The sequence below is a fragment of the Leuresthes tenuis genome, unplaced genomic scaffold, assembly GCF_036924035.1.
Source record: "Leuresthes tenuis unplaced genomic scaffold, fLeuTen1.0.hap1 SCAF_6, whole genome shotgun sequence".
Classification (NCBI taxonomy): Eukaryota; Metazoa; Chordata; class Actinopteri; order Atheriniformes; family Atherinopsidae; genus Leuresthes; species Leuresthes tenuis.
In genome coordinates, this window is record NW_027325360.1 from 1,232,981 (window position 1) to 1,255,305 (window position 22,325).

At 48.2% G+C, this 22,325-nt stretch overlaps 1 protein-coding gene across 2 annotated transcripts in view; it reads right to left on the reverse strand.

Annotated features, from left to right (window-relative positions):
• The window catches only part of ogdha (oxoglutarate dehydrogenase a), a 34,049-nt gene that overhangs the window by 11,114 nt on the left and 610 nt on the right, over positions 1-22,325 (reverse strand). Inside the window, exons 2-7 of one of the 2 annotated variants that reach the window (XM_072387131.1) lie at positions 19,645-20,020; positions 11,328-11,519; positions 9,751-9,853; positions 3,138-3,253; positions 2,213-2,367; positions 1,989-2,135 (exon numbers count right to left, since the gene is read on the reverse strand). In XM_072387131.1, the coding sequence (XP_072243232.1) occupies positions 1,989-2,135; positions 2,213-2,367; positions 3,138-3,253; positions 9,751-9,853; positions 11,328-11,519; positions 19,645-19,884 (953 nt within the window). In that variant the 5' untranslated portion in view covers positions 19,885-20,020. Of the gene's footprint in view, positions 1-1,988; positions 2,136-2,212; positions 2,368-3,137; positions 3,254-9,750; positions 9,854-10,169; positions 10,264-11,327; positions 11,520-19,644; positions 20,021-22,325 lie in introns of both variants that reach the window. The other variant, XM_072387132.1, reaches the window with a different exon arrangement.

A 22,325-nucleotide genomic window follows, 5' to 3' on the forward strand; every position in this document is an offset into this window, starting at 1 on the left:
AGCGTTACCCGTGAGGCAGCGTTACCTGTGAGGCAGCGTTACCTGTGAGGCAGCGTTACCCGTGAGGCAGCGTTACCCGAGAGGCAGCGTTACCTGTGAGGCAGCGTTACCTGTGAGGCAGCGTTACCTGTGAGGCAGCGTTACCTGTGAGGCAGCGTTACCCGTGAGGCAGCGTTACCCGAGAGGCAGCGTTACCCGTGAGGCAGCGTCACCCGTGAGGCAGCGTTACCTGTGAGGCAGCGTTACCCGTGAGGCAGCGTTACCTGTGAGGCAGCGTTACCCGTGAGGCAGCGTTACCACCTGTGAGGCAGCGTTACCTGTGAGGCAGCGTTACCTGTGAGGCAGCGTTACCACCTGTGAGGCAGCGTTACCTGTGAGGCAGCGTTACCCGTGAGGCAGCGTTACCTGTGAGGCAGCGTTACCTGTGAGGCAGCGTTACCCGTGAGGCAGCGTTACCTGTGAGGCAGCGTTACCCGTGAGGCAGCGTTACCTGTGAGGCAGCGTTACCTGTGAGGCAGCGTTACCACCTGTGAGGCAGCGTTACCTGTGAGGCAGCGTTACCTGTGAGGCAGCGTTACCCGTGAGGCAGCGTTACCTGTGAGGCAGCGTTACCTGTGAGGCAGCGTTACCACCTGTGAGGCAGCGTTACCTGTGAGGCAGCGTTACCTGTGAGGCAGCGTTACCCGTGAGGCAGCGTTACCTGTGAGGCAGCGTCACCCGTGAGGCAGCGTTACCCGTGAGGCAGCGTTACTCGTGAGGCAGCGTTACCTGTGAGGCAGCGTTACCCGTGAGGCAGCGTTACCTGTGAGGCAGCGTTACCCGTGAGGCAGCGTTACCTGTGAGGCAGCGTTACCCGTGAGGCAGCGTTACCCGTGAGGCAGCGTTACCTGTGAGGCAGCGTTACCCGTGAGGCAGCGTTACTCGTGAGGCAGCGTTACCTGTGAGGCAGCGTTACCCGTGAGGCAGCGTTACCTGTGAGGCAGCGTTACCTGTGAGGCAGCGTTACCCGTGAGGCAGCGTTACCCGTGAGGCAGCGTTACCTGTGAGGCAGCGTTACCCGTGAGGCAGCGTTACCACCTGTGAGGCAGCGTTACCTGTGAGGCAGCGTTACCTGTGAGGCAGCGTTACCCGTGAGGCAGCGTTACCCGTGAGGCAGCGTTACCCGTGAGGCAGCGTTACCTGTGAGGCAGCGTTACCTGTGAGGCAGCGTTACCCGTGAGGCAGCGTTACCTGTGAGGCAGCGTTACCCGTGAGGCAGCGTTACCACCTGTGAGGCAGCGTTACCTGTGAGGCAGCGTTACCCGTGAGGCAGCGTTACCCGTGAGGCAGCGTTACCCGTGAGGCAGCGTTACCTGTGAGGCAGCGTTACCACCTGTGAGGCAGCGTTACCCGTGAGGCAGCGTTACCCGTGAGGCAGCGTTACCACCTGTGAGGCAGCGTTACCCGTGAGGCAGCGTTACCCGTGAGGCAGCGTTACCACCTGTGAGGCAGCGTTACCCGTGAGGCAGCGTTACCCGTGAGGCAGCGTTACCTGTGAGGCAGCGTTACCACCTGTGAGGCAGCGTTACCCGTGAGGCAGCGTTACCCGTGAGGCAGCGTTACCACCTGTGAGGCAGCGTTACCCGTGAGGCAGCGTTACCCGTGAGGCAGCGTTACCCGTGAGGCAGCGTTACCTGTGAGGCAGCGTTACCCGTGAGGCAGCGTTACCTGTGAGGCAGCGTTACCCGTGAGGCAGCGTTACCTGTGAGGCAGCGTTACCCGTGAGGCAGCGTTACCACCTGTGAGGCAGCGTTACCCGTGAGGCAGCGTTACCCGTGAGGCAGCGTTACCACCTGTGAGGCAGCGTTACCCGTGAGGCAGCGTTACCCGTGAGGCAGCGTTACCTGTGAGGCAGCGTTACCTGTGAGGCAGCGTTACCACCTGTGAGGCAGCGTTACTCGTGAGGCAGCGTTACCCGTGAGGCAGCGTTACCCGTGAGGCAGCGTTACCTGTGAGGCATGCCCATGATGACGTTCTCCACGCCGTTCTCGGACGACTTATCGATCATGGTTTTCAGAGCCGGGATCAGAGACTCGCAGCCCTCCAGGCCGAAGCGCTTCTCTGCAGACCACTTCTTCTGCAGGAACTCCTCAAACCTGAACACAAACACGCTCAGATTAGCGAGCGCCGGCGCCGCTTGGACCCGAGGCGGCGTCCGACAGGTGGGGCGTACCTGGTGGAGCGCACCATGCGGGCCAGCAGCGTCCTCTTCTCCTCCAGAGTGAACTGCATCACCCCGGGAGTCTCAAACTTCTGCCTGATCCACTGACACTGCTCCAGGTCGTTGATGAACATGAACTCCACACCGATGTGCTGACAGTACGCCATCTGAGACACACACACGTGCACGTAAACACACACACGTGCACGTACGCACACACACACACACACACACACACACACACAGACACACACACACGTTTAACTCGAGATCAGAACAGTTGGACTTTGGTCCGTCAGAAAGCTAAAACTCGTCAGCCTCTGAGACACAAGAACAGGAAACAGAAAGAGCTCAGCTGGCTGATCAATGGGTTCGTTTCCAGATTTATTGATGATTGATTTGAGTTTTCAGTCTCTGCTTCGAAAGCTAAATAAAACACCATAAAATTAGCTTCTTTAGGGCTGTGAACAAAGATGGAGATAGAAGCTTCAAACCCCTGAACAAAGCAAGAAGAAGAAGAAAAAGAAGGAGAAAGGGAAGAAGAAGAAGAAGGGGAAGAAGAAGAAGAAGTCCTCCACCAGCCCCCTGATGTGAAAAACATTCCCAGTGGAAGCCAAACTGCAGCCTCAGTCTGGCCTCGACCTTCAGTCTCCAGCATCGACAGTCGACCCTCCCTGCAGTCAGGGACCTGGACATTTTTGCTTCTCCCACTGTCCTTTTCAGGTTTAGTCTCACAGATATTTCAGGATCTCCTGCAGGAAACTTTTAAACCGTTTCTCTGACGTGTTTTTCACAGATTTTCTTACATTTGTTTTCCAGATGGGGACAAAAACTGAAATTAAATGAAGTTTTAAGGCCTGATGACACCCGATTAGCTTGAAAATAATAAAACTAATGACTATGAAACTGTTAAAACACAAACTGGTCTGTCGTTTACCTCCAGGCGGCGGATGATCTCCTTCAGCGGCAGCACGCTCTCAGCCCCTCCGATGAAGGTGGTCGTCGGCAGCCGGAACACCTTGTCCAGGTCCGACTCATCCAGGCCGTAGAAGCCTACAAGTCCCATGATGCACCGCAGCACAGGAGGAGGGGTGGACAAGGAGGAAGAAGCAAAACAGGGAAGGAGGTGAGGAAAGGTCGCAGGACAAAGAAAAGACGGACGGACACAGTAATGAAACATGAATCATGTGTGAGTGGAAACAGGAAATAAGCATCGATGAATCATGTAGGCAGAGGGGGGGGGGCAGAAACACGCTGCTGATCAGAGCCGAGGAGCTGCTGACGCATCAAACTGGACGTGAACCGGTTTAAACCAGAAGTTTATGTCAGAGAGACGTTTCAGAGCCAAACTGAAACTCTGAAGGCTCTCTCTTTGAAACGATGAGTCATTAAGGCAAATAAAACTGCCTTAATGCAAATAAAACTGCAGATAAAACTGCCTTAATGCAAATAAAACTGCAGATAAAACTGCCTTAATGCAAATAAAACTGCAGATAAAACTGCCTTAATGCAAATAAAACTGCAGATAAAACTGCCTTAATGCAAATAAAACTGCAGATAAAACTGCCTTAATGCAAATAAAACTGCAGATAAAACTGCCTTAAGGCAGATAAAACTGCAGATAAAACTGCCTTAAGGCAGATAAAACTGCAGATAAAACTGCAGATAAAACTGCCTTAATGTGAACTAAAGTCTTTAATTCGACCATGAAGCCTGTTTAAAGTCAAGCAGCAGCATGAAAGTTTAGTTTCTTCAGCCCAGAACCTGCTGAGTGACTGAAACACTGATCTGAATCTTTTACACTGGAGATATTTTAGGAGCCGGATACTGCCGAGTTATTATTAATAATAATGAGCAACATGAGCCTTAAAACTAACCTGTGACACGTGTGTTATCTATTCACATGTTTAGGATGTCATTTCTCTCTTAAATCAACCGAATATCAACTTTTAGGGCGTTTAAAGCCTTCAGACATGCTCTCTGAAAGCTGTGAAATAGAATAAATAAATCATTCAAACCGTTAAAACTCATTTCTTCTTCGTGTGTTTGTCAGAACTGGTGTGAGAGGATGGATTCAAATCTGAATCAGAGGAAATTAAAGAGCATCTCTTGAGCACAGAATGAGCAGCGCTGAGTTACTGCCAGCGGCGGCGAGGAGCTTAATAAGTTACTGCGGGGCGTCAGACTCTGTTATGGGCAGTTATGGGAGATGTTATGGAGGAGGGCGGCAGATGGAGGCAGGAGGCAGAGGGGGGTTTTCTCTCTGGGGGCATCCCAAAAATGAGGGCCGTTCTGGGGGAAATACGGCCGTGATGACACCAAAAAGCTGCTGTGAACCGCCTGGAGCCGAGGGGATGGGAACAGTAGAAGAAGAAGAACAGTAGAAGAAGAACGATGTGCTGCCTGATTCTGAAACCAGAGCAGAGCTCAGACTGAAGTCTGCGTTAAACAATCCAAAAACCACTGGAAGCTGCAGCAGAATAAGCTCCTTCTTTTGAGTTCTGTGGCAACAACCTTAAAAGGTTTCGTGAGGCTCAGAGAGGTTTTAAATCCTTCCAGATAAACAAATGCTCACTTTTTGACCGACTTTCAAGCGAATCAGACCGTAAAGAACCTCAGGATTTGCCTCTCGTGGTCGGCTCCATTTAGCTTCTCCCGCAGTGTTGAACTCTGGGAGCTCAGAACAGGTGTAAGACACACGAGGAAACCATGAACATGTGAACGCAGTCCAGGTCTTACTTAACTGGCATCAGAACCAGGTTCAGGCTCGTTAGCTGCAGCTAACGATCCTTCAGCTGATTAATCAGATAAAAAATATTTTCACAATAAGAACTATTTAAAACTATTACATCATGAACCAGCCTTTAGCCTCAGTTATTTCTGGCTGACATGAACAGAATCCATCCATCCTCCTGATATTGGTAACAGGATCATAGAACAGCAGCTGTTGGCTCTGTGGCTAACATCCAGCTGTGTTAGCATCTGTTAGCTTCTCTCCTGCTGTTTTAATGCAGCTGAAATCCTAATAAAGCCTCTTATTTCCTGTTTTATTGTCTGTTATCAGACAGTGACTCAGAATAACAGCAGTTAACCAGCAGCCTCTGATGTTACAGATGCAACACGTCTGATAAAATGAGCTGATTTTACTCTGGTTGGACTTTGATGGGACTCAGAATATTAGTTCACATTAAAAGCTTCCAGCAGTGGTTCCCAAACTTTCTCTGCTGGGCCCCCTTTGGTACACAAGAACATTTTTGCTCAAACTCAACCTGTTTGTCTTTGTGTTCTGGATGTTTTGTCTCCAAGTGGCATCTTAACTTGTTCTGCTTTAAGCTGTCACAAGCTAGCGCTTTAAGACAACCCACTGCGGTCTACAGTTAAAACCAAAGGCGAGATACGAGTCATCATATCTTCCTTTCTTTGTCATGGAAGGAAATTGCTTTGGCAGCACATTTGGCAATGCTTTATCCTCTGCTTCGCGTTTACATGGGAGCCCTATCAGAAACTTGTCCATGTTATGCTAGCAGTGCCACCTGCGTGGCCCCTGCAACTGTTCCCCCACTTTGGGAACCACTGGCTTACAGGCTGAAACTCTCTGATGGGCAGAAGCACATTAAGGACCATATGATGGTGTGCTTCCGCTAGCGTCCTTCCGTTCTCCACTAGCTTCCTTCTGTTCTCTGCTAGCTTCCTTCTGCTCTCTGCTAGTTTCCTTCTGCTCTCTGCTAGTTTCCTTCTGCTCTCTGCTAGTTTCCTTCTGCTCCCTGCTAGCTTCCTTCTGTTCTCTGCTAGCTTCCTTCTGTTCTCTGCTAGCTTCCTTCTGGTCTCTGCTAGCTTCCTTCTGTTCTCTGCTAGCTTCCTTCTGTTCTCTGCTAGTTTCCTTCTGCTCTCTGCTAGTTTCCTTCTGCTCTCTGCTAGTTTCCTTCTGCTCCCTGCTAGCTTCCTTCTGTTCTCTGCTAGCTTCCTTCTGTTCTCTGCTAGCTTCCTTCTGGTCTCTGCTAGCTTCCTTCTGTTCTCTGCTAGCTTCCTTCTGTTCTTTGCTAGCTTCCTTCTGTTCTCTGCTAGCTTCCTTCTGTTCTCTGCTAGCTTCCTTCTGTTCTTTGCTAGCTTCCTTCTGTTCTCTGCTAGCTTCCTTTTGTTCTCTGCTAGCTTCCTTCTATTCTCTGCTAGCTTCCTTCTGTTCTCTGCTAGCTTCCTTCTGTTCTTTGCTAGCTTCCTTCTGTTCTCTGCTAGCTTCCTTCTGGTCTCTGCTAGCTTCCTTCTGGTCTCTGCTAGCTTCCTTCTGGTCTCTGCTAGCTTCCTTCTGTTCTCTGCTAGCTTCCTTCTGTTCTTTGCTAGCTTCCTTCTGTTCTCTGCTAGCTTCCTTCTGTTCTCTGCTAGCTCCCTTCTGTTCTTTGCTAGCTTCCTTCTGTTCTCTGCTAGCTTCCTTTTGTTCTCTGCTAGCTTCCTTCTATTCTCTGCTAGTTTCCCTCTGTTCTCTGCTAGCTTTCTTCTGTTTTCTGTTAGCTTCCTTCTCAGCTAACAAGCCGACTGATTTCCATTAAAATGCTAACATGAAATGTTCCCTTGTGTTTGTTCCGCTCAGTGGACTCGATGTGTGAACTGGCTGCTTTCTGCTGAGATGCTGTAGCATTGACGTTGTGCTATCATGCTAAGCTAACTGGCTTTTACAATGGACACACTGTCCAGTATTTTTTCTTTTCTCTTCTTTGAAATGTCTTTTTCTCTGATTTTGCTCCTCGTTGTTTTCTCCATAAAATCAAGCTGCTGCAAACGCAGCACGTTGTGCGACAAACTGTCGAAGTGAAACAAGGCGACCGCTGAGCAGAACTCGTTGGTGGGAGTTAAACGAGGAACTCGATGAATTGGTTCCGCCCAACAAACAATGTGACCGACACTTTAAGATCAACCTGTTGCAGAAAACAAGAAAACATCCTGAAACTGTTCCAACAAAATTAAACTTTTCACACAAAAATCTGATTTTAAATCTCAACTAAAACTAGTTTTGTGGAGATGAAACTGATCTTCTGTAAAAACATTGATGAAATATTCCACTTCATCCTCCCTCTACAGCACGGCGACTTCTACCGAAGCTCCGGGCGAGAAACCGCCATCTTCTGGACCGGCTCTGAGCCTGCAGTCGGCAGGATGTGCGTCCGGAGCTCCGGCAGAGGTTACCTGAACACTACGGCACTAAACTAAACACAGCAGGGCTGCTTCTCGTACCTCCTACCGTTAGGAATCTCAGCCTCTCCTTGAACAAGGCCACGTCTGGACGGTCACCAGCAGGGGGCAGTGAAGGGGAGAGACACCCAGACAGCATTAGAGACCTCCGCCCTGTTTAACCCACCGTACAACACCACCGTCTACAGCTAGCAGCCGGCGTCTCGCCATCTCTTCGTCTCCAGCACCGTTTCATTTGTCCACAAACGTCTGGTTCAGAAAGGTTCTGATTTCGGTGCCGGAGAGAGAGAGATGCAGGTAACACCATGCTGAGGTCAAACAGTCCTCGATACAGAAGCGTCACCACAACAGCGAGGGTTTCCCCAAACAGGAAGCCATTCTACACAAAGTCACCTTCTCTACAGCGGGACGGGACTAATTCCTGGGAAAGCTGGCTCACGACAAACTTAACATACGTACCAGAGAGTCTGGGCTCAATAATCTGTCTGAATCTGTTAAACTAGGACCACAGTTCTGGGGTCAGAGTCTGAATCACAGCTTTTTATTTCTGACAGCAGACAGACGAGCAGTTAGTGGCCAACGGGTACAGCAGGTACAACCAGCTCCTGATGTGCTATATCTGAGGAATATTTCTATCAATAACAGGTCAGAATTATGTGGATATCATCCACTCCTCTGTCATATACACTGTTTGATGTAAAAACAGTTAATGCTGCATTCGGCTCACTTTTAATTTACTTTCTCTTCATTATTTTGTACATATTTATAAATCAGGGCTGTCAAAATTAACAGGTTAATAACAATTTAATGGAAATTCCTCCAAAAGGAACATGGGGCACGATCTATAAATCCGTAGTTTGACAAATCAGGAAGTGATATTAGCCTAATGTTATGGATGCAAAATGGCTAAATTGGATAAAGAAAATGGTCTTTTTGAATGGCAAGTTCATCTTAAAAACCTGCCAGAAGTTTCTCTCGACGGGTCCAAAGATATCTGCCGTTACTGTGAACCGAGTCATCACCGGAGTACGTCCAGTCTTTAATATCAGTGGTTAGCAAGATACCCGGATATTTGTCTGCTGCCAGAGTAGTAAAAAAGATCTATTTAAGGCGCATTTAAAAGTTTAGAAGTTTAAAAGTTTGAGATTAATCACGAGTTAACTACGGACAATCTATAGATTAATCGCGATTAAATATTTTAATCGACTGACAGCTCTAATATAAACATGTTTACTGTTTTATGCTTGAACAAAGAACCAATAAAGCTGATCCTGATTAAGACAGATCAGACATCAGAAGTTCCAGGAACCGTAATTTCTTAAAGTCTAAGACAAAGATCCAGAAACTCTCAGAGTGAGTAAACTCCTGCAGGATAATCAAGTTGGCTGAGCATCCAGTACTATTAAAAACGTGTTTAAAGGACTGTTGTTCAAACTATAGAAGATATGCCTCCAGCAGGGTCAGACACAGCAGATTTGAGAAGGTGATTCTCAAAGAGGAACTTAAGAGATTTCTTTATTTCTAAAGTCTGGGTTAAATGAACCAGGCGAGTCCTCTGACTGCTAATCTATACGAATGCAGACTTTCATCGATGTGGCACTTTCCCACAGGGTCATGCGGAGATGGGACGGTTTTATTTCTACGATTCACTGCTTTTCCAAGTCTTGCCGAGTCGGTGAAAAGAAGGTTGTTTTGTAGCTACAGTTTCCTGCATTTGGACACATTCAAACAATCGTCATTCACTTGGGAACCAGCGCCAGAACCTCTTTGGTCAAAAAAGGAATCTAAGCTCTAGAACAGGCCAAATCTACCCGAGCATCTCATGGAGACGCAGTGAGAAGGCTTCAGCTACACTTTAAGGGACGGTTCTAGCTTTCACAAACATTTGGGGACACAAAAAGCGTTTCTGAGACGATTATCTGGATGTTCCTATGAACTACGAATGGGTTAATTTCTCAACACAAGAAGGTTTCAGAAACATTCTTCATATACGAGAGTTTAGACGAGCAGGAAAGTCTTAATTAGAAAAAAAAATGCAGAAACTTTGATCGTATATGAGAACGTTTGAGAAGATTTAATTTAATCCACTCAACACATCCAGCCCCCGTAAGGTTTGGAGACTGATTAAAGTCACATTCAGACTTTAATCAGTCTGAGGAGCAGAGGGGGGGCTCAGAGAGAGATGGGACTCTGTCCCAGACTTTATGGGGAGGGGGGGGGGGGGGCTGTAGATAAAGAAAGTCCTCAACCTTTCACAGAAAAACAAACTTCTCAGCTGCTGACTTTCAGAAGCAGTTGGACTGCCAGGCAGAGTGGGGGGAGGAAAAAGAGGCGGAGGCAGTTTTCTGAGGGGTGGAGCTCCTCACCCAGCTTGTCGGAGGAGGTGATAATATCGGTGGGGACACACGAGTCCAGATCAGCGTCCATGATGCCGAGGGGGTCCAACTGGGCCACATGGTGCCCTCGTATCTACAGGGGAGGGGACAACAGTACAGAGCCCACCAGGGGATAGGAGGAGGGGATGGAGGGGTGAGGAGGACAGAGGGAAATGAAGGAGAGGGAGGAGGAGGTGAAAAGCCGAGCAGGTGAGAAGCAAAGTGGAGGGATGGATTGAAATGGGATTTAGTCCAAGAAGAGAGGAAGACCAGAGGAAAGGCAGAGATTTGACATAAAAAGGAAGGAGAGAAGAAGAAGAAGAAGAGAGGAGGAGGGTGGGTGGGTGGGTGGGAGGGAGAAGCAACATTAACATCGTGTTTGTGTGTTGGTTCAGTTCTGGTGTCCTCACCGACGTCCTGGAAGCCGGTATTGACCGGAGCATCATCAAAATTCACACAGCTGATTCCCAGAGGATCCAGATGGGCATTGTGATGTCCCATCACCTAAACGCACACCCAGCACAGAGTTATCACAACACTCAGCACAGCGGCCCTCTGGGCCCTCTGGAGCCGGCCGAGACCCATCCCTGCTGCTCAGGGTGCATCTAAAGCAGGGAGGTCAAACTCCGGTCCTGGAGGGCCGCTGTCCGGCAGGTTTTAGGTGTTTCCTGCTTCACCTGAATCAGATCAATGCATCATTAGCAGCTGCTGCAGAACTTAACAATCTTTAGAAGGGATCCATTTAATCTGAATCAGGTGAGTTGAAGCAGGGAAACATCTAAAACCTGCAGGACAGCGGCCCCCGAGGACCGGACTTTAACATATATGATCTAAAGTTTTAAAGGATATTCTGCTTTACTTCAGCCACATAAAGCGTTCACCTCTGTTGTAAAGCTTCAGAGAGAGAAGCAACAGTTTCAGTGTGCTGAAATAAACCAGAATGACCCTTTAATAAAGCCCTTTAGTGTCTGACACAGTCTGCAGAAGGTCAGTGACGCAATCTGGAATCAAATCATAAAAACATCGTTTATTACATAAAGACGCATCTTTTCAGGTGGTTTTTAGGAAGTTTCAGACCTTTACATCAGGAGAACTTATGGATGGTTTAACTTATAGGTTTAAATTAAATTTAGGCTCAGATGCAGTTTAAAATGAAGCTGTAAAGGTTCTGTTGGACCGGTTCTGTCTCCATTCAGCCTTTAATGACTGTGCTGTTATACGCTCTGCAACAGGAGAACAAACCCGTGCACGGCTGTGCATGTGCAGGGTTCACACAGACAGCGGTGTTACACTCACACCTTAAATACTGCATCTTATCTGGTGTTGCTTTTAAGGAACCTTCATTAGACTGTTTCAGAATGAGTTCATCCACATAAAGGAGACCAAAAACAGTTCAATTATGTCAACAGAAGGTCTCAGATCGCACTTCTATTCAACCTCACTGAGGTTCTCCATCATTTAGAAGACCTGGACAGATGTTCTGCAGATGAGGATCAGGGGATGGAAGCCTGAAGCTAAGCTTTTATCATCCCTCTGCAGCACATGAAGAGTTTTGGTGGCGTTTGTACCTGATAGGCCCTGATGAGCGACTGCACAGCCAGGTGATCCTCCACCAGCTTCTCCACGTTGGGTTGAGCTCCGACCAGCGATGACAGCTGAGGGCCGGCGAGGCCCGACGCCGCAGACAGACCCAGAGGAGACTGGTAGGCGGCGCCGGGAGGAGCTCCGGCGTTGGCATTTCGGAAAAACACGTCCCAGGACTGGAGGAGAGGAAGAGGAGGGAGGTAAGATTAGACAGGAAAGATGAGGATGTTTGTGGCTCTTCTAAACTTTAAAGCTTCCATTTCATGTAAAACTCCTTCTTCCTGCTCCTGGGAGCAGATATCAGGGCGTCTGAAGCCACCAGCAGGTGTAAAACTCCCCAGAAACACAACCCTGGTATTCATTTAGTTCCCCTTTGTGTGAAAGTTCCTCATTTAACGAGCCGTTCTGATTTTCCAAACAACTATCACCCCATCTGCAACCTTCCTTTCCTAAGTAAGATCTTGGCGGCTCCACTCCAGCAGCATATGTTCCACCATGAGCTCTTTGAACCGTTACAGTCTGGCTTCACCACAGCACTGAGACTCTCAGCTTTTGTCAAAATCACCAACGACCTCCTTACTGCTGCAGACAACGGCCACATTACCATCCTCATCCTCCTGGACCTCTCAGCAGCTTTTGACACAGTCTCTCACTCCATCCTCCTGAAGCGTCTCTCTGAGTTCACTGGACTATCTGGCACAGCACTTCTCTGGTTCCACTCCTATCTATCAAACCGACAACAATACATCTCACCCAACGACTCCCGCTCCACCACAGCTACCATCAGCCATGGCGTTCCGCAGGGTTCGGTGTTGGGCCCCCTTCTCTTCACCATATACATGCTGCCTCTTGGACGAATCATTTGCTCCCATGGTCTCGGTTGCTATGCCGACGACACACAACTTTACATCAGCACCAAACCCTCTGCTCAGTTCAACGCTGGACTGAAGGAACTGAGCCACAAAGAGGATCAGTTCCAACTCTCAGAGCCTGAACTTCAGAGCAGGGAAATGGAAGCATCTGAGAAATAACTCCTCATGGTTTATTTACTGATTTATTTCTCCCTTTAGCAGCAGCTAACGCTAACAGCTTAGCTAATGAAATAACTCCTCATGGTTTATTTACTGATTTATTTCTTCCTTTAGCAGCAGCTAACGCTAACAGCTTAGCTAATGAAATAACTCCTCATGGTTTATTTACGGATTTATTTCTTCCTTTAGCAGCAGCTAACGCTAACAGCTTAGCTAATGAAATAACTCCTCATGGTTTATTTACTGATTTATTTCTTCCTTTAGCAGCAGCTAACGCTAACAGCTAACGCTAACAGCTTAGCTAATATAGACACTTCCCGATTCATTTTCCACGCTCACACCCTCACGATGATCCAAAGTTATCATCACAGGAGCCACAGCTTCATAGTTCTGTACATGGATTCACAAAAGGAAATCCAAGGCGTCGCCACAGTGATGTCATCAGTGATGTCACCACATGCAAATTAGGTGATTCAATTTACCACCTTCTTAGACATTGGGTCACACTCAGTATTTCACTTTATCTCCGACTGTTTTGAAGCTGCAGACATTTGAAACCTGGTTGTTAAAATGAGAAGTTTTCTGTCTTAAAAGCACCTGTTAAAGGTGTTTAAAGGGGTCACATGACAGCAGGTCACATGACAGCAGGTGAGATGACAGCAGGTGAGACGGCGCTGTGACGACCTCCTGGAGGACACAGGAGGGTTGTTCTTGGTTTTATCTGCAGAAGGATTAAACATCTGATCTGTATGAGTGGGATTATCTGTGAGCGGTGAAGGAAGACTCTGGTTTTCAGTCTTTAAACATCTCATCAGGCAGCTTTAAGACTTTTAACCAACCTGCAGATTACCCGATTAAGGGCGATTAAGCCAGAGGGGCTGCATTAACAGTGTGAAACCTTCCAGGTGAGTGTGCACGTCAGATCCTCTGAATGAAATGTGAAAGCTGCGTTCTGCAGCTCGCTCTGCTAATAAGAGGTCAGGCCGCCGGTTACACAACCAGAGGACACGTAACCCGACACCTCAGCGACCTGCACACGCTCGCTGTGGCGCCGGCAGGGAGCACCGCCACAGTCTGAAATACGTACAAAAGGCTAAATAAATGGGTTCAGATCGGGTCTAATGCAGGAAAACTAATTTATGCTAAAATAATCTTACTGAACGTGACTTTAAATACATTTTTGTTCTAATTTCAGTTGGTTTGTTATTTATTTCTTTTAGATTCCATCATAAACATTCATTCATAATGTATTTTCTCCCCATTTATACATGAACTCATCATTTAATGAACTTTTTCAGCCATTTACACATATTTGTGTCGGTATATTTCAGGTTTTATTCTTTGATCGTCACATCTGAAGTGATCGACCGTGGCAGATCTCAACAGGTTCTTCTCAGACTGATGAGTGAATCTGCTGCAGGTTCTGCTGCAGGTTCTGTTGCCCAACAAAGTGGGTCATGCTGGTGTTTGTAGATTATCTCAGACACTTTTAGTTTTAATCCTCACTGTGGCTCAGGCTGCACATCCGAGCCTCTGGAAACATTTTAACTTTCAGTTTTAGGACCGAGTGCCAACATTAATCCGGCTGAATCTAATCCCGACCCGGGTTAATGTTCTGGTTCTGGTTTAAGGCGAGTGCGCTGGCCTTCGCTCTCAGGTCTGTCATGTGACCCGGCCTGTGGGAGCTATTCTTAGCCGACTGTCCTTTACGCCTCAGATCAGCTGTGTTCAGGCCTCCGGAGGCGGTTCTGAACGTAACTAATACAGACGGGCCGTCGGCCCAAAGAACTCTCGCACACCCAGGCACAACTTCACGGTCCAAAAAGCCCAATGAGAGACAGTAAAACACACAAAAGCCACCGATAAAATGGAATAAGACGGTAAATATGAGCTTAAAAAGGACCAAAAACCCGGAAGAATCAGTCCAACATCAACCAGAACCGGCTGTTTTCTACAGGTTTGAATCATTTAAACACAAAGAAACTTTACTTTATTCCTGCTTCTTCTCTGAGATGCTCTGAATTTAATTTAATTTAATTAAAAAGCTTCTGTTTTTAGCAGCATTTCTCATCACATAAACTTATTTAAGTTTTAGGCAGTTTTAGTCTTCCATACAGAAGCCGGCCGTGGAGTTTTTACTTCATTTTATCTCGTGAAAACAACTTATTTCTCCGTTTTCTGGTGATAACGGATTCATTGATGATGTGTTGATTTGAACCGATGAGCTGCGATGAACGGCTTCCATTTATTATTTCTTATTTGTTCTTATTTATTGGCTGCAGCTGTCACAGACACCCAGAGATGATGTGTTCAGGCGTCTGTGACAGCTGCAGCCGGCCGATAACTTTCACCTCAGGTCGTCTACAGGCTGCCGGCCAGCAGACGAGAGGCTGCTAAGCTAAGCTAACAGTTCATTCCTTATCACGAGATAACATAATAATTCCATACATGGGAATATTTAAATGCCTTCAGCCTGTTTATATGAAATCATTTGAAAGTATTCTCAGAGTTTCACTTTTATGTCCAAGTCTCTTTTCTTTGTGGTCGCGCTGCTTTTTCTTCACTTTAATTCGTTTTATTGGCTCTCTTTAGGGAACGATGCCAAACTTAAAGAGTGGAGGAACGTTTTAAACCCAAATCCAGACGACCTGACAGCGACTGTTCGGTCCAGAAGCTGCTGAAGCTGCTGCTGACGGGTGGAGAGTCGTGTTTGTTCAGAACATGAACCCTGAGTGGTTAAAAATCACAGGCGTGAAGCTCAGATACAGCTGCTGGCAGAGCGTAAAGGCCACTGAGGAGGAAACCTGCCACTCTGAGACGAAAGCACACAGCTGAAGTCAGAGCGAGCGGTAAAATAAACCCGCAGTTTAAACCCTCCTGTTAAAGGCAGCAGCTGGTTTATGAGTCACATAAGAAGACAGAAATCAATGCTTTTATCCTGAAAACAGGCTGAAAAACTGCAGCATGCTGAGGTGGGAAAGCTGAGCGAGCGTCAGCGTGGCTGAAGAAGAAGAAGAAAAGCTCAGGTCCAAACACACACCTGGAATACACCCGAAACACACTTGAGGAACCACACACACACCTGGAACACACCTGAAACACACCTGAGGAACAGCACACACACCTGAAACACACCTGAAACACACCTGAGGAACCACCTGAAACACACCTGAGGAACCACCTGAAACACACCTGAGGAACCACACATACACCTGGAACACACCTGAAACACACCTGAGGAACCACCTGAAACACACCTGAGGAACCACACACACACCTGAGGAACCACACACACACCTGAGGAACCACACACACACACCTGGAACACACCTGAGGAACCACACACACACCTGGAACACACCTGAGGAACCACACACACACCTGGAACACACCTGAAACACACCTGAGGAACAGCACACACACCTGAGGAACCACACACACACACACCTGGAACACACCTGAGGAACCACCTGAAACACACCTGAAACACACCTGAGGAACCACACACACACACACCTGGAACACACCTGAAACACACCTGAGGAACCACACACACACACACCTGAAACACACCTGAGGAACCACACACACACGTGGAACACAGCTGAGGAACCACACACACACCTGGAACACACCCGAGGAACAGCACACACACCTGGGGAACCACACACCTGGAAAACACTTGAGGAACCACACACACACCTGAGGAACCACACACACACCTGGAATACACCTGAAGAACCACACACACACCTGGAATACACCCGAAACACACTTGAGGAACCACACACACACCTGGAACACACCTGAAACACACCTGAGGAACAGCACACACACCTGAGGAACCACACACACACCTGGAACACACCTGAAACACACCTGAGGAACCACCTGAAACACACCTGAGGAACCACACACACACCTGGAATACACCTGAAGAACCACACACACACCTGGAATACACCCGAAACACACTTGAGGAACCACACACACACCTGGAACACACCTGAAACACACCTGAGGAACAGCACACACACCTGAGGAACCACACACACACCTGGAACACACCTGAAACACACCTGAGGAACCACCTGAAACACACCTGAGGAACCACACACACACCTGAGGAACCACACATACACCTGGAACACACCTGAAACACACCTGAGGAACCACCTGAAACACACCTGAGGAACCACACACACACCTGAGGAACCACACACACACACCTGGAACACACCTGAGGAACCACACACACACCTGGAACACACCTGAGGAACCACACACACACCTGGAACACACCTGAAACACACCTGAGGAACAGCACACACACCTGAGGAACCACACACACACACACCTGGAACACACCTGAGGAACCACCTGAAACACACCTGAAACACACCTGAGGAACCACACACACACACACCTGGAACACACCTGAAACACACCTGAGGAACCACACACACACACACCTGAAACACACCTGAGGAACCACACACACACGTGGAACACAGCTGAGGAACCACACACACACCTGAAACACACCTGAGGAACCACACACACACGTGGAACACAGCTGAGGAACCACACACACACCTGGAACACACCCGAGGAACAGCACACACACCTGGGGAACCACACACCTGGAAAACACTTGAGGAACCACACACCTGAGGAACCACACACACACCTGGAACACACCTGAGGAACCACACACACACCTGGAACACACCTGAAACACACCTGAGGAACAGCACACACACCTGAGGAACCACACACACACACACCTGAGGAACCACCTGAAACACACCTGAAACACACCTGAGGAACCACACACACACACACCTGGAACACACCTGAAACACACCTGAGGAACCACACACACACACACCTGAAACACACCTGAGGAACCACACACACACGTGGAACACAGCTGAGGAACCACACACACACCTGGAACACACCCGAGGAACAGCACACACACCTGGGGAACCACACACCTGAGGAACCACACACACACCTGAGGAACCACACACACACCTGAAACACACTTGAGGAACCACACACACACCTGGAACACCCGAAGAACCACACAAAAACCTGGAACACACCTGAGGAACCACACACACACACCTGAAACACACCTGAGGAACCACACACACACCTGAAACACACCTCAGGAACCACACACACACCTGGAACACACCTGAAACACACCTGAGGAACCACACACACACCTGGAACACACCTGAAACACACCTGAGGAACCACACACACACCTGGAACACACCTGAAACACACCTGAGGAACAGTACACACACCTGAGGAACCACACACACACACACCTGGAACACACCTGAAACACACCTGAGGAACCACACACACACACACCTGAAACACACCTGAGGAACCACACACACACCTGGAACACACCTGAGGAACCACACACACACCTGGAACACACCCGAGGAACAGCACACACACCTGGGGAACCACACACCTGGAAAACACTTGAGGAACCACACACCTGAGGAACCACACACACACCTGAGGAACCACACACACACCTGAGGAACCACACACACACCTGGAACACCCGAAGAACCACACAAAAACCTGGAACACACCTGAGGAATCACACACACACACCTGGAACACACCTGAAACACACCTGAGGAACCACACACACACCTGAAACACACCTGAGGAACCACACACACACCTGAAACACACCTGAGGAACCACACACACACCTGGAACACACCTGAAACACACCTCAGGAACCACACACACACCTGGAACACACCTGAAACACACCTCAGGAACCACACACACACCTGGAACACACCTGAAACACACCTCAGGAACCACACACACACCTGGAACACACCTGAAGAACCACACAAAAACCTGGAACACACCTGAGGAACCACACACACACCTGGAACACACCTGAAACACACCTCAGGAACCACACACACACCTGGAACACACCTGAAACACACCTCAGGAACCACACACACACCTGGAACACACCTGAAACACACCTCAGGAACCACACACACACCTGGAACACACCTGAAGAACCACACAAAAACCTGGAACACACCTGAGGAACCACACACACACCTGGAACACACCTGAAACACACCTGAGGAACCACACACACACCTGAGGAACCACACACACACACCTGGAACACACCTGAGGAACCACACACACACCTGGAACACACCTGAGGAACCACACAAACCTGGAACACACCTGAGGAACCACACACACACCTGAAACACACCTGAGGAACCACACACACACCTGAGGAACCACACACACACACCTGGAACACACCTGAGGAACCACACACACACCTGGAACACACCTGAGGAACCACACAAACCTGGAACACACCTGAGGAACCACACACACACCTGAAACACACCTGCGGAACCACACACACACCTGAAATACACCTGAGGAACCACACACACACCTGAAACACACCCGAGGAACCACACACACACCTGAGGAACCACACACACCTGGAACACACCCGAGGAACCACACACACCTGGAACACACCTGAGGAACCACACACACACACCTGAGGAACCACACACACCTGAAATACACCTGAGGAACCACACACACACCTGAAATACACCTGAGGAACCACACACACACCTGATACACACCCGAGGAACCACACACACACCTGAGGAACCACACACACCTGGAACACACCTGAGGAACCACACACACACCTGAGGAACCACACACACACACCTGGAACACACCTGAGGAACCACACACACACCTGGAACACACCTGAGGAACCACACACACACCTGAGGAACCACATACACCTGGAACACACCCGAGGAACCACACACACACACCTGGAACACACCTGGAACACACCTGAGGAACCACACACACACCTGGAACACACCTGAGGAACCACACACACACCTGGAACACACCTGAGGAACCACACACACACCTGGAACACACCTGATGGAGCTGAGGACTGTGGATAAAAAGGGTTTAATGTCCACCTGATGGAGCTGAGATGGAGGAAAATGACTTTACCTTAAAGTCTGAATGTGACTTTAATCAGTCTGAGGAGCAGAGGGGGGGCTCAGAGAGAGATGGGACTCTGTCCCAGACATTAGGAGGGGGGGGCTGGAGGATTAATCTGTCCCAGACATTATGTAATGATGTTGCACCTTGGCTCCGCCCCCCACACCTGCTGGGAGCTCCACCTTCTTACCTTGTGAACACTCTTGGGGTTCTCCAACCAGGCGTAGTACATCTCCTCCACATAGTTCGAGCTCGTCCCATTCAGAAACGGCTCCGAGGCCACAGGTGCAGAGTAGCACCTGATTGGCTGAAACGTCCTTGTGCCGCCTGAGGAGGCAACTGTGATTGGCCGCTGCTGGCCGACAGTCTGAGCCGCCTGCGAGGCGGTAAGCGGACGCAACCGCGCCGCACAAGTCCGTAAACGATGCATGAGCAGTCCTTAAAGTATCACACGCACAGCGGCGGTCAGTCCGACGGGCCGGACGTCCTCAACCTCTCAGCAATGGTAGGAAAGTAAGCTCCACCCGGGTCGGTCCCAGGACAGGAAGGGCTGAATCAAACGTCCACTGAGAGAGGAAGAGAAACACGGCGTTAAACCAAAAGAAGTGCTGCCTATTTCTTTCAGATCTGACAGGAAGTCAGAATCAGCTCAAAACCTTCCTGATCATGAAGCTCGTCAGGTTCAGGTGACATTTATCATCAAAGAAAACCTTCTTTCCCAGACTGTGTCAGCTTCATTTATAAAGCAGTTAAAACTACGTGACCAAGAACAATAAAACACGAAAAACCAGTGAGTCACGTTTCTCTCTTACCCAAGTTCTGAGCTGCCCGTTTAAAATAAAGAAAAACAGGTGAAGAACATTCCCAGAGCTTTAAAATAAAGAAATAATGAGTTTTAATCACCTGAAGAACATTCCCAGAGCTTTAAAATAAAGAAATAATGAGTTTTAATCACCTGAAGAACCTTCCCAGAGCTTTAAAATAAAGAAATAATGAGTTTTAATCACCTGAAGAACTTTCCCAGAGCTTTAAAATAAAGAAATAGTGAGTTTTAATCACCTGAAGAACATTCCCAGAGCTTTAAAATAAAGAAAGAATGAGTTTTAATCACCTGAAGAACATTCCCAGAGCTTTAAAATAAAGAAAGAATGAGTTTTAATCACCTGAAGAACATTCCCAGAGCTTTAAAATAAAGAAATAATGAGTTTTAATCACCTGAAGAACCTTCCCAGAGCTTTAAAATAAAGAAAGAATGAGTTTTAATCACCTGAAGAACATTTCCAGAGCTTTAAAATAAAGAAAGAATGAGTTTTAATCACCTGAAGAACATTTCCAGAGCTTTAAAATAAAGAAAGAATGAGTTTTAATCACCTGAAGAACATTCCCAGAGCTTTAAAATAAAGAAAGAATGAGTTTTAATCACCTGAAGAACCTTCCCAGAGCTTTAAAATAAAGAAAGAATGAGTTTTCCATTTAATCTGCAGCGCATCCCAGCTGTTAATTATTTTTTTGCTCCAACAGCTATTAAACTTTTTTGTTCTTTTTCTGAATCCAGTCCTTTAACACCTGATGGTTGGAGCTTTTTATCTGTGCATCCCTGCTGGCGTATCAGACTCATCCGCTGGTGATATGAAGGGAAAACGTGGAAAACTAACAGTCCATCGACTCATTTCTACCATGAAACAGGTGTAACGGACACCTGCTGACCAGTAACAGTAACTGTGCAGCACCAGTCTGTGCAGCACATATCGGATATCCCCACGGCTTTCATTTGAAACTCAATCTGATCTCCAGAGTTGTCTCACAAATACCCAGAACTAACTATTCTGAACAGTTCAGAGCCTCCATCGGGCCCCTGAACAGGGACTGAGTCACTCCAAGCTGACACCTCAGTGTTTACCTGCTCACTGGAAACACAGAGCCTGTAACAGCACAGCTGTATCTGCCATTAGAGAAGGCCGTGGTTTAAACCCTCTGTGTGTGACAGGGCAGACAAACACTCCTGAGTTATGATGTTTTCTGCTGTTGTCGACACAAAGCAGCACACAAAAGGCAGCTTGTGCACATGTGAGCAGCCGGTTACAGACAGCTGCACTTTACGCCTGTGGACAGTCTCATCTGAGTCAGGATTAGACCGGAGTCAGCACGGAATAATGTGGCTGCTAATGTAAAAACGCCTTATTGTGGCAGTTTCACTGCAACCAAACTCCTGATTTCCAATTAAACGGCTCAATCCTGCTGGAAGGTCAAGTTAACCGTCCACTGATTGGTTCATAAGCATCTAATAAGCATCAGTGATCTCTTCTGGACTACATGTACTTTTTTAAATGTACTTTATTTAATAGCTTACTTAGTTTCCCCCTACAGTTACACTCCCGGTGCAGCATGTGAAAGGTAAGCCCATCAGAACCGTAGCAGGAGTTTAAGCAGTGTTTGGGCTTCATTTTGTACCCCTGCTGGGTGAGACTTTACGGAACAGGACTGTGTTTTAAGGGAACAGCTGTTTTTCACGCTCTGCTGTGTGAGAAACAGCCTCCACGAGTTCAGAAACCCTTCACAACAGTTCGGTCCCAACACCACAAATGTGACCCGGTTCTTCCCGGGGCGTTAGCTCGGGGGAGCTTCCGGTCCGTGTCTCCCCTCAGCCGGAGTTTCTCTCGGTGTTTTGACCTTGTTGGGGCTCCACTCCCTGTCTGCTGCCTCCATTCTCCTTCCCCTGAGCCCAGCCCGGACCCGCCCATCACCTGCCCACCGACCCTCCTGATTGGCTGCCTTGAAGACATCCCGCCCGGAAATAGGATTTCAAGCTCTCCTATTGGCCAACAGGCCTGTTTTTCAGTTTGTCCTTTCACGAGTCATGAGTTCCCGAAA